This window comes from Cydia splendana, chromosome 4 (assembly GCF_910591565.1).
Source record: "Cydia splendana chromosome 4, ilCydSple1.2, whole genome shotgun sequence".
In the NCBI taxonomy this organism is placed as follows: Eukaryota; Metazoa; Arthropoda; class Insecta; order Lepidoptera; family Tortricidae; genus Cydia; species Cydia splendana.
In genome coordinates this window covers 4,051,176-4,064,403 of record NC_085963.1, presented here as the reverse complement: position 1 = coordinate 4,064,403, position 13,228 = coordinate 4,051,176, and the positions used below count along the sequence as shown (strand labels likewise).

General features: G+C 36.4%; 1 protein-coding gene across 1 annotated transcript in view; it reads left to right on the top strand.

The window, feature by feature from the left end:
- Positions 1-1,757: 1,757 nt before the first annotated feature.
- Positions 1,758-13,228, top strand: part of LOC134789730 (cholinesterase) — a 28,262-nt gene continuing 16,791 nt past the window's right edge. Inside the window, exons 1-8 of the mRNA XM_063760363.1 lie at positions 1,758-2,490; positions 3,419-3,568; positions 4,781-4,918; positions 5,482-5,628; positions 11,165-11,321; positions 11,702-11,791; positions 12,162-12,283; positions 12,729-12,899. Coding sequence (XP_063616433.1) covers positions 2,185-2,490; positions 3,419-3,568; positions 4,781-4,918; positions 5,482-5,628; positions 11,165-11,321; positions 11,702-11,791; positions 12,162-12,283; positions 12,729-12,899 — 1,281 coding nt within the window. The 5' untranslated portion in view covers positions 1,758-2,184. The remainder of the gene's footprint in view (positions 2,491-3,418; positions 3,569-4,780; positions 4,919-5,481; positions 5,629-11,164; positions 11,322-11,701; positions 11,792-12,161; positions 12,284-12,728; positions 12,900-13,228) is intronic.

The window sequence follows — 13,228 nt, the reverse complement described above, 5'->3', positions numbered from 1 at the left end:
GGTAGGTACAATGTCAAACTTTTTTCTCTGTACTGTTAACCCTTCGAACGCCCACCATACAACAAATTGATGCAAAGAAATTTGATCGATATTGATCTGTAGTAACACACGATCCAAATTGAGTTAGTATCACACTTGTGATATTAGGGCGCAAAGGTGTAAATTAAACTTGTATTCTGTATGTTTGACCAAGAAGTCAGTTCAAACGTTTATTTGGATATCTAAATGATGTCATTTAGTTCGTACATGTATTGGCGCAATGATAACAAAATGTACGTTCGAACTGACTTTTAGTAATTTTTCTATAACTATTACCTTAAATGCGAACTACTTTTCTTTCCGAGAATCTTCTGTACAGCTCCGTATGAAACAAAAGGCACCTTAATTGGTTTCTTTTACTAAACCGACCTGCACAGCGATGATGAAGTCGTGAGAGCGCTACCATTTTGCAAAACTCTACATAATATGTAGAGACAGCCAAAATATATGAACATGTAATTTTTTAAGTTAGTTGAAACACCTATATATGATGTTCCTTCACGCGGTTATAATGTTCACCTGCTTGTCCGTGAGATCAATTAGGTACCTGCCTATTTGTTTATTTGTTAGGTAATTTTGGGTCCCTTCATCATCTTCTCTCGTTGTCCCGACTTTTTGCCACTGCTGAGGGATAGGGAGGGTTCAGGGAGGCGCATAGCGACAAGGTCCCTAAGGTGTGTAAACAAAAGTGTGTAAAAGAAGAATTGGAAAGATTCGCCCGCTTCTGGTTAGCTTCGGTACCTATCTAGCACATTTGGATAAGTGCTATATAGGACTAATGTTCCGATAGATCCCAAGTTCGACAGTGGTTGATTGATTGAACATACTGAAACATTCTGAGAACATAAAATAAAATAATTCAGGCTCTAATAGGTAAACTTGAATAAAAGCTTAACATGTCCATACGTTTACCGTCGTTGATAATACATCCAAAATATATTCACTCCGTCTTTCATTCCCTTTGCGTTTGCCAGAAAAGACGACGGTTCGCGGAATGCGGGCCTCGAGATAATTTCTGATAAAAATACCTATTTTCCACGTCTTTAGAATTTTTGCGTATTTTTTTGTTTACTTTTTGTAGACTGTTGAAATGTTGGCGGCACAAATACTGAGTATTTGTTACATCACGAAAAAGTCGTTTTGCCTAGCCTCTCTCCTGTTAGAAAAGTAAATTGGGGTATGTACTATTTTATTTTCCCTTCTGCTAAACTTAATATACCTGCTTGTGTTAAATTTAATCCAAATTATTATTATTTTCTGTGGTTTTCTTCATTTATGGATCACATTGAAATTGCTACTTAAAAACTGCAGGCGTTTAAATTTTTCTAGTGATACTGAGGCAAAGAATTTAGGCTTTCTTGTCTATTAAGAATCTAAGAGTCAGACGAACGACATGATATTCCATGAAACTTAATGATATGAAAATTTTGGTACATAATGTAGGTAATCTGTAAGTATTTTTTTTTTGCAGAACCTACCAAACCTACAAACAAAATAGAGCAAGTAGAAGTTTTGTTATTTCTCTACTGACGGAAATGGCTTGCCAAACTATAATTATATAAATATTCTGTGATAACCAATGTCGCCGCGATGCGGAAAAGAAATGTCAAACTTTGTCTACTTAAACCTGCTAAAATAAACGTCCGCTTGTTTCTACTCTGTGGTAAATATACCACACCATAGACATAAATAGTTTATTTTATTACAACTAGTGAATGAGTCCGTTCAACTTCAACAAGATATAAACAAAAATTGTGCAGTGATTGTAGTGGGCGTAGTCACTAGCGCCTTTTATCTGATAAATTCATTGATTATAAAAGATAAGGCCCTAATGCTGTAGCGACATTGTACTAGATAAAAATATAGGGCTACTCTGATAAAAAGAATGCAAATACATCACATTTAGGGCACAGTGTAATGTTTTGTTCTTCAGTAACTTGAGTAACCAGATTTTCATATAAATTGTAAGATTAATAACGTTTTCTTGGTCTTGCTTTATTTATAAAGTGATTATAAAATAAGTATAATTCATGAAAGTGCTTAAGTTCGAATAAAAGTGACTCAAACTACAACTTACATTGACTATGTGATTCATCAAAACATTTCTCTAATTACTGTGTGTAAAGTGCTTGTGATGCGAGAAAAATGTTCCAGAAAACATTATTAGCCCTTTTTCTGACTGCTAACGTGCAATGCCAATCGAACAAAGACTTATACAATGGACAGTATAACAACGAATTTTATAAAACGCAAAGATTGGACAGTTCTCAAGAGACAAGACTGCCTAATCCTGGAGACAGTGATTACAGGACTTATGTGTACAACAGTAGGAGATATGGGACTGATCCAACCCGGTACAATCCTTTCAACCCTAGTATAAACCAGCCGGGAGGTTTTCCATACAATCCCCTAAATACAAACCCTTTGGATGACTCATACAAGTTTAACACAGTAAGTTTTTGAATTCTTAACTTGTTCTACTGAATTGCTTGTTTACATGACTGTTTGTTTACTTTATCAGCCATCTAACCTAACAGTTTAAAAGTACTTATGAATAAGACAGTGTCAAAGAAAACAAAATTCTAATAGGAATATTGTGGGTTCCTTCCTTGTGCACTAACATGTCTTGTGGTCCCTTGCTTTTTATTGGGTGTTCCTGTTATCTTAATAATATTAAAAATAATTGGGTACATTTCAAAAGTTTATTGCAGAACATTACTGTGTTTTTTAGCATGTTTTATTATAAAAGGGTATCAAACTCTGGCATAAATTATACAAGAAAAAAGATTTTTATTTGAAAAAATAACAAAACTTAGGTGAATCTTATAAATTGTCTAAAATAACTTACAATTCAATCTAATTGGAATAATCTTGTCCCTAAATTCAACCCTTTAACATTGGCCATCTGTTTTTCAGTTTGTAAGTTTCTTTAGTAGGAATAGGACCTATTCTACTTAAAAAAATACCTAGAGTTAGACCAAGCTAAGTTGGCAGCGATTTTGATAGCCGATACTGTGCAAGTGTTACTTAAACATAATAATTTCATAGAAGTTTGACATCTAAAATAACAATTGCACATTCTGGGCTATCAAAATCGCTGCCGTGTTGTACAGAGTGGCCCACAAATATTTTTTTTTTACTAGCGCATATTGTTGATAATTTGAACAAACATTTGCATTTGTGTATTAAAGATTATATGTTTTGGTTTAGTTAAATGACTGTAGTTTTAATTTTTAATGACTTACTGTAAAACATGTGTAAATATGAAAATATTCCTAAAAGTTCTTTGTCTACATGTTTTTGGACCTGAATTGTAATTTATTATCTGTAACATCTGAACAGCTGTCTTGTCAATCTATATCATACTCTGTGATTGCAGCCCCAAGACCCAAACAACCCAGATGCCCTGTTCCCGGGAGTGCTCGGGGGCTGGAGAGAGGACCTCCAAGGCAGGGAGCGGCGGGACTCACGGATGCTCAAGCGAGACATCTTTGTTAACACTAACTATGGACAAGTGCAGGGTTTTAAGGTAATTAAAAGTAATGTGTTTGAACTATATGATAATACATTATATAAATGTACCGTAAACTTAACACTTTCAGTGCCGGGCGCCCCATTTCCAGTACAAAATGAACACACAATGTGTTCTTGGCAGTGAATGTGTCAAATGTTATCAAAAACAATCCAATCTTTTCTGTCTTATTTTTTCCAAAACACTAACAAATTATTCGTCATCCTCACAGCAGTCACTGAAAGTTATATAAGGTGCTACCTTATTAGTTGGAGATATTTAAACAGATGATACTTTACTTTAAAACAATTAACTTTAAATAGAAATTAAGAATTTTTTTTGGTTTTTATTTACTGAACAAAAAATTAATTATAAGGAAAACTGCAAAAGGTTATTCGGGTGAAGTCGCCAGACAGTTAGGTGGTAGGTAAAAAAGGTACTAGAATCTGTTCAATAAGTTCACATTTAATAATCCCATTAAGAGGGTGTTTTTACGTAGCAAATTAGTTTTTCAGTTTTCTCCAAAAAAACATTGTAAAAGTTATAATGTTTCATACTTAAATATACTCCAGGAACCGAGTACTATCAGCTGTATAAATATCTGCAACTAATAAGGTAGCACCTTATATATGTATATTAAAATAATCTATCCAATTATATTTTAGTGTTTATAATTGATGAATTGTCAGAGTGTTTTCCATTAAACAATTCTGTTGCTAGACATAATGTATTACAAAAAAAAAACAATGATTCATGAAATCACATATTGGTTAAATTGGCTCAATTAGTCATTAGCAAGATCAAGCAGCTGCTTTTAAACGCACATCAAACTGACAGGAAATAAATGATGGTAATAAGGTTGCTAAAACACCAATAATGCAGTATTGACAACAATATTTTATCTTTGTAAACCTTTAAATGTCTTCAGTGCCCAAAAGTTAAATTTCTGGTCAGGATAATACACTATCCTTTAACCACACAGACACTTATAAGGTCTTACATTCCATTGTATTTTGAATCTTTATTTTGATTAAACAGAAAGAAAAACATGAATCGTCTTTAATATATTTTTTTAACTTTACTACTTGCATTTATCTTGGCAAGTTTTGATTTGTCGGCTAGAGGTTATACATGCCAAAATGTCAAACCACATTGATAAGTAAAAGTAAGTGCTAAAAAAAAAGAATTGTTTGCTGTCAATATTCTTTTTTGAAAACACCTTTTTTTCAGGTCCACTTATATGACAATCCAGATCCAGACTCAGGATACAGACCCTGGTTGACCCCAGTAGAAAGGATACAGGGAGAGGCCTCAGTTTTCCTGGGGATTCCTTATGCTAGACCTCCTGTTTTAGATGGAAGATTCAAGGTAAGTTGCTACATTGCATTCTCTAGTTTGCGATCACCTCTCAAAAATCTTTCTGACCATGCGTCTCTCAGTGACTGACAAGCCAATTCGAACGCACACTGACATCAGAATGATGTTATTTCATCTTGCATGATGCATTTCGCTCGCACTTGTCTGTACATAAGTATGTATTAGCGCAAGCGAGACCTTTTTTTTTTATTTTTTTTTTTATTATTTTTTTTTTTTTTTTTCTGGCTTACTCCCTGGAATTTTGCACAGGGTGGATTTGCCAATGTCGGTCAAGCGAGACCTAGGATAACTAAATGACACCATTCAGATGTCATTCTGATAATGTCAGTGTTTGTTTGAATGATCTGTGACCAATCTTATTTATATAAATTGTTGTAAGTGACCACGGCTCTCTACGCTACTAAAATGATAGTCTGGCCAATTAATCCTCTCATCCTATTTTTATATCAATTTTGTATTAAAATGACAAATTATTTGAAAAAATTGGGACAATTTACTTGTTTTAATATGGTACTTATTAAACAAGGTTTATGTACTTTATCTTCCTTCCATAGCCCCCTCGGCAGCACCCAGGTTGGCAGCTCCTCCAGGCCGTAGACTGGGGCCCCGCTTGCCCCCAACCAGTTAGGTTCACCGGGGCAACCAAAGGCATCCGCGACATGGACGAAGATTGCCTGTACCTCAACATATTCTCGCCTAATGTAAGTACCAGTTTTTTATGCATGTATAAGTGACAGGTGACATCGGATTTAACCCCTCAATGTCCAGAGAACTAAATTTGTTAGAGAATAAACAACCTTGAAGATTTAAGTATATAATAGTATGATTGTATTTCTTGACCTATTTTGCTTTGCTGGGTAGCGAGGACTTACACCTTTGGTGAATCGATTGACATCAGTATATTTAAGAAAAAACAATAATTTAAAAAATCTATTAAATAACTTTTCAAAATAAAAACCGGCCAAGTGTGAGTGGACTCGCGCACGAAGGGTTCCGTACCATTACGCAAAAAACGGGGAAATAATCACGTTTGTTGTATGGGAGCCCCACTTAAATATTTAATATATTCTGCTTTTAGTATTTGTTGTTATATCGGCAACAGAAATACATCATCTGTGAAAATTTCAACTTCCTAGTTATCACGGTTCATGAGATACAGCCTGGTGACAGACATACAGACAGACGGACAGCGGTGTCTTGGTAATCGGGTCCCGCTTTTACCCTTTGGGTATGGAACCCTAAAAAATACATACGTATTTCAAGCCATTAGCCATTTTTAAGGCCGCCTATTGTGTTATGTCCTTCATAATCTAGGTCTGCGTGCCGAAGCGTATTACATTAATAATTCTTTTGTCACATAACCAGTGCCACATAAATTGCAACTTATGTAAATGACATACAGTCGTTTTTACTATGACATATGGAACGGATTTGTATTAGTAGTATGTTGATAATAATGATAATTAGGTATATGGGTCTCGTCCCCAGAGATGCAGTTCGTTTGATATGATTTCATAATAAGTAATAGTTGTACAACCTACATAAGGTGCGAAAGGTTATTAGTATTTGTTGCCTATACATGTTATGGATAGGCAAGTAATGTTCGCTAATGATAACAAGAAATAACTCAAAATGTAGTCAATACGATGGCTGCTGAGAAAGGGGCGGCTACAGGGCCTGGGACCCAGGGCGGCAAAGACTGCAAATCAGCCAATTCATGTAAAGTTAGCGGATGTAACAACGTGCCAGAACTTCATTCACTCATTTCACTTCCAAATATAGATAAATCGCTATATTTCTTGTTTCTAAATTATTTTATATTCTGTAATTTATTCTACATATTGAGAGATGTATCTTTTTCTTAAGCTATTCGAAAAAGTCTAATCCGCTACTTCTAATGCTGACTGTACTAAATATTAAATTTTCAGGGTTTCTATTTAATTATAATACTCAAATCTAAACATAGCCTTTAGAAAATTTCATATTTATGGTTCCGTAGTTCCGTACCCAAAGGGTAAAAACGGGACCTTATTGCTAAGACTACTGTCCGTCTATCTGTCTGTCACCAGAACCATGAACCTTGATAGCTAGACAGTTGCAATTTTCACAGATGATGTATTTCTGTTGCCGCTATAACAACAAATACTAAAAAGTACGGAACAGTCGGCGGGCGAGTCCGACTCGCACTTTTCCGGTTTTTAAGTCACTTTAAGTACCAAAATTTATAGAATCCATAGCATAACGCGGTAATCTCATTAGGGAAATAGACGCCAAATAATTACTCTTTCAACTGAAATTAGCATAGTGATTTCACGATGCATGGGTCAAAAGTTCATTGACCCGTAATCTCATTAAGCTTGCATCAGTTTAATTACTCCAATTCATCCGGTAAAGCGCGTGGCAGCTAGTAGTTTTTAAATGACTAATGATATACTTTATGTCAATGGAATAAGGGTTACAATTGGTCACCTAACAGTGTGGACGATGGCAAATATGCCGATATGACCTTTACTATCTTCGCACACAGATTAGTCATCACTAAATGGAGCATTTAATGTAATTTGCAGTCACTTCTCATACTAGGTATGTTCAAGTTTGTTCATGAAATAAATAAATAAATAAATAAGTAAGTATATATTATAGGACCTTCTTACACAGATTGACTAAGTCCCACAGTAAGCTCAAGAAGGCTTGTATTGTGGGTACTCAGACAACTATATACAGGGTGTCCCATAAGTGACACGTCACAGTGACACTGGAGGTAGACCAAGCCAAGAGGAACCAAAGCAACTTAACATGACCCCAGTAAAAGTGGCACGGTTTTTGAGTTATTGCCAAATTAAGGTTTTTCATGAATTTTGACCGTTTTTAACATTGTTAGTGCCAGTGTGCACTCGGAAAGGTCTCGAAGTTAGTTTCTTTTATGTGTACGGCATCATGAATAGTTAATTAAGATAACAGTATAGGTATTTTATCGATAAACAATGTAAAATGCAAAAAAAGTACTGGTTTAATCTTGAATTAAATTCACAGCGAAACATTCATTTCGACTTTGACCACCTGTCGTGAAAAAAAATTACTAGAAAAGTAATGAGAAAATAACGTCAAAATATTGACCATGCTATGCAGATTCAAAAATGGTATAACACATGTACCTTCCTGCAATAAAATAAGAATTGTTATCATCTTTCGAAAGCCTCATAAAAAATAAGTGAAAACTAGGAACTCTGCAATTCGTTCTTCTTTTAGTAAAAATAACGATTTATGTTGAGATATCTAATTCTGGATTCAGAAATAAAAAAAACGCCTATTCAGTATTTGCCGAATGCTTAAAAGAAAGAGATAGAAAATGGTTATGTCCCTTTTTAAGGATATCATTGAGTTGATAAAGGTTCAAACAAAATAAAATAAATAAAAGTTTAATCAATTTTATTTTAGAATAGGTGCTCGAATTGATTATCCCCGGCTCGTATGCACGCTTGGCACCGTCTTGTAAAACTTCAAGTTAATTTCCTTAAATTCATTTCGGATATGTTTCGTGCTGCCTCGAACATGCGCCGCCGTCGTTTCTCTTGGGGCCTTATTGGCACGGAGTAACCTTTATCGTTTAAGCATTTTAAGCATCCCCAATGAAAAAAATCTAATTGGTTTAGATCCGGGGAATGCGGCGACCATGCCACTAGTCCCAATCGGCTGATCCATCTGGGAATTTCTGTGTGAGGTGGTCGCGGACATCGCGAACGTAGTGTTCTGGGCAGCCATCTTGCTGTGGTTCCAGCTCCAGAAGATGGATCGGCCAACTGGTACCAGTGGCATGGCCTACGTTCCCCGGACCTAAATCCATTAGATTTTTTTATTGGGGATACTTAACAGATAAATTTTACTCCAACCCAATAAGGTCCCAAGAGGAACTACGACAGCATGTTCGAGGCAGCACAAAACATATCCGAAATTAATTTAAGAAAATTAATTTGAAGGTTTACAAGACGGTGTCAAGCATGCATACGAGCCGGAGAAAAGCAATTCGAGCATCTATTGTAAAAATATTTCAACCTACCCTTTCAAACTTCAACCGGTATTATTCTTGTTGTTCTTTGAACCTTTATCAACTCAATGATATCCTTAAAAAGGGAGATAAGCATTTTCCATCTCTTTCTTTTAGGCATTCGGCAAATACTGAATAGGCGTTTTTTTATTTCTGTATCCAGAATGAAATATCTTAACATAAATCGTTATTTTTACTAAGTAGCTACGGATTGCAGATTTCCAAGGTTTAACTTATTTTTTATGAGGCTTTCGAAAGATGATAATAATTCTTATTTTATTGCAGGAAGGTACATGTGTTATACCATTTTTGAATCTGCATAACATGCTCAATATTTTGACGTTATTTGCTCATTACTTTTCTAGTAATTTTTTTTTACGACAGGTGGTCAAAGTAGAAATTAATGTTTCGCTGTGAATTTAATTCAAGATTAAACCAGTACTTTTTTGCATTTTACATTGTTTATCGATAAAATACCTATTCTGTTATCTTAATTAACTATTCATGATGCCGTACACATTGAAAAAACTAACTTCGAGACCTTTCCGAGTGCACACTGGCACTAACAATGTTAAAAACGGTCAAAATTCATGGAAAACCTTAATTTGGCAATAACTCGAAAACCGTGCCACTTTTACTGGGGTCATGTTAAGTTGGTTTGGGTCCTCTTGGCTTGATCTACCTCCAGTGTCACTGTGACGTGTCACTTATGGGACACCCTGTATATGTATAATATAATATAAATACTTAAATACATAGAAAACAACCATGACTCAGGAACAATATCTGTGTCATCACACAAATAAATGCCCTTACTGGGATTCGAACCCAGGACCCTCGGCTTCACAGGCAGGGTCACTACCCAGTAGGCCAGACCGGTGCGGGATATACCTTATCAATTATAGATTCAGTTAGGTTGCGTCCACATTTATTGCCTGTACTGTACCTACGTGTACGAGAGTAGGTAACAAAAACACCTGTTTTCCGGGTATAAACATACCTAGTCTGCTGTGGTACGGTATAATATAAGTTTTGTAAGATGCTACAGAGGGTGGAACTCATAGGGTATTTGTTTCGTTTATTTGTAAATATGACAGCGCATGTTGGATCTAGTTGTAGGTGATCTATGTCTTCGCAATAAGACCATAGTATTTAATCAACGTGACGCTGCTGCCTAGTAATTCGAATTTGAACTCTATACCTTTATCATACGTAGTCATATTTATCGAATTATACAATGGTCTTATCGTGTCAGCCTAATTTGAACTTTACCGCATGGATATAAGACTGATAGTTCATAACTAATAGCCTATGCCGTTTTTGCCGCTGACACGTCAATCTAATTTGAACTCTATGGCGTAAGCATTACAGTCAGTTTGGCAATGAATGGACGGATTAATGTTGCATCATATGCGTGATAGATGGGGTTGATTGACTTGATTCGTAATAGTAAACTGTCGGTAGCTTTGTTTAATTTGGTATCTGGGACTTATCATGGGGTAATAAGAATGAGTCAAGTTTAAGTTGCTTTCTGACTTTAAGTTATTAAGATACTTTAAGTTTCGCTAAGCTTATTTTATTGTACTAGGAGCACCTTTAAATTCGTTCATTTACCAAACTTCTCATGTCACTATCGGTCTCATGATATGTCTCAATGGAGCATTCCACGGGCTGCCCCGTACAAACGCATTTCATTTCCTGTGTTGCGATTTTTTTTTCGTCATTTAAACCAGGCGATTATTTTTCTATGGATATTTTTGACCATATGTCATAAAAAGGAAACTCTTATACCTGCAAATAAATAAATAAAATAAATAAATATTATAGGACATTTTTTACACAAATCGACTAAGCCCCACGGTAAGCTCAAGAAGGCTTGTGTTGTGGGTACTCAGACAACGATATATATAATATATAAATACTTAAATACATAGAAAACAACCATGACTCAGGAACAAATATCTGTATCATCATACAAATAAATGCCCTTACCGAGATTCGAACCCGGGACCATCGGCTTCGTAGGGAGGGTCACTACCCACTAGGCCAGACTGGTCGTCAAATCATCAGATAATTCGCCTTTGTACGGGATAAACGGTAGACAAAATGAATGAATGAATGAATGGTTGGAATGCTGCAATAGGCATAGACAAAATTTAAATAGCTATTTTAATTTTAAAACTCTATTTCAGACGGAAGCAGGCACCACAGCCCAGAAATACCCAGTAATGGTATACATCCACGGCGGGCAGTTCTCCTCGGGAGCTTCGAACCTGTTCCCCGCGCATATGCTCGCGGCCTTTTACAAGGTCGTTGTGGTTTCCATCAACTACAGGCTTGGCGCTCTTGGTAAGTAGGTAGTAGTGATCAACAATCTTATTTCAGTGTATGTATATGTATACTGAGCTTATTTGAGTTGTCATTAAAATTAAACGATTACCTACGCTTGTAGTGTGTTAAATATGTCTCGTAAAAATAAGAAGAGAATGAGATACCACTATAACATTACGTATGAATGATAAACAGTGAAATACAATTTTAAATATAATATGACGCTGACAATTTCTTGCCTGTTGTAACAGTGTTGCTGTTGCTGCGTATTCTCATGGTGTGATTCCTGTAACATTTGAAGACTGTGAACTAAATCATTTGAAGGTTTTTGTCATATCTAATTCCAAAAGTCTGGCGTGATAAAATTATTCCCCAAAGTATACGTATTTGTTTTACAGGCTTTCTCTCCACCGCCGACGACAACTCCCCTGGCAACTACGGCATACTCGACCAGGCGATGGCCTTACGATGGATCCGAGACAACATAGGTAAGGCTTTTGACTGGTTTGAACCTTTAATATCTTGTTCATTTGACTATTTATAGTTCCATGGCTGAGAGAATACAGACATTTGTAATGCGCGAATAATTCCTACAAAAATACGTCTTTAAAGAAAACTTGCAGTTTATTATCTTGGATATATTTCACAGGTATACCTCAGGGTGATACTATAGGGCCATAACTATTCCTTGTGTAAATGTAACAGTAAATATAATAATTACAATAAATTAAACGATTATCAAAAATGGATAAGAGCTTGTTTGATATATGCCCTAACGACAGTAATTACTTACCACTCGAATCCCTCATTTGGGAACAACCGTAGTCCTTTTTAGTATAATCGCATTCCATGTTGTAGATCCGTTCAATGGGGACCGCAATTCCATCACCCTTTTCGGGCCAGGCGCAGGCGCCGCCTCTGCTGGTTTGTTGGCCTTAGCGCCGACCACAAGGGATATAGTCACCGGCATCATAGCTCAGGTAAACGTTTAAAAAAACGAATAATAACTAAGTTGCCGCGTAGGAGCCCTCACGGTTCGACTTCGATTTATTTCTTATGCAAACGTGCGTGGTCGTACGCATTTAACCGCCATACTTTAAATATTAGGTACTGGTCGAGATTGGTCTCGATGTGGCGAAAATGTGCACTATCGTATGCACTAATTTTCATAACTATTTGATGTCTCAATTGTCAAATAACTAATGCACAGTCAGCTAATATGTATGCAGTGGTGCTAAGGTAATAGTTTTGCTGACTGTACTCATCCCAAAGCCGCAAGTGACGCGCATATGCGAAAATATTAACATAGAAAAACGATGCAGAATATAAGTAAAGAATATCTAATGTTTTTCGATTGTATATCAACGCGTTCTAAAACCCATTTATTTATAAACCAGAATAGCAGGATTTAACTATCTATTACAGAGCGGCTCAGCGCTCGCAGACTGGGCGATGATAGAAGACAAGTTTCGCGTGCAAAACACCTCGCTCGTGTTCGGCCGTCTACTGGGCTGTCCCATTGACTCTTCATGGAAATTGGTCAACTGTCTGCGTCAAGGTCGCAGCTTCTACGAGCTGGGGAACGCTGAATTTGAGGTATTTTACTAGCCTCTATTTATATGAGTTAATTGGAAGACCTCGCTCGTGTTTGTCCGTCTACTCGGCTGCCCTTTCGACTCTTCGTGGAAGCTGGTCAACTGTCTGCGTCAAGATCGCAGCTTTTACGAGTTGAGGAACGCTGAATTTGAGATATTTTACCAGCCTGTCCTTATATGAGTTGATTGGAAGACCGCGCTCGTGTTCGGCCGTCTACTCGGCTGCCCTATCGACTCTTCGTGGAAACCGGTCAACGGTCTCCGTCAAAGTCGCAGCTTCTACGAGAAGGGTATCGCTGAATTTGTACTTCACCTGTCAAATGCTGTCTT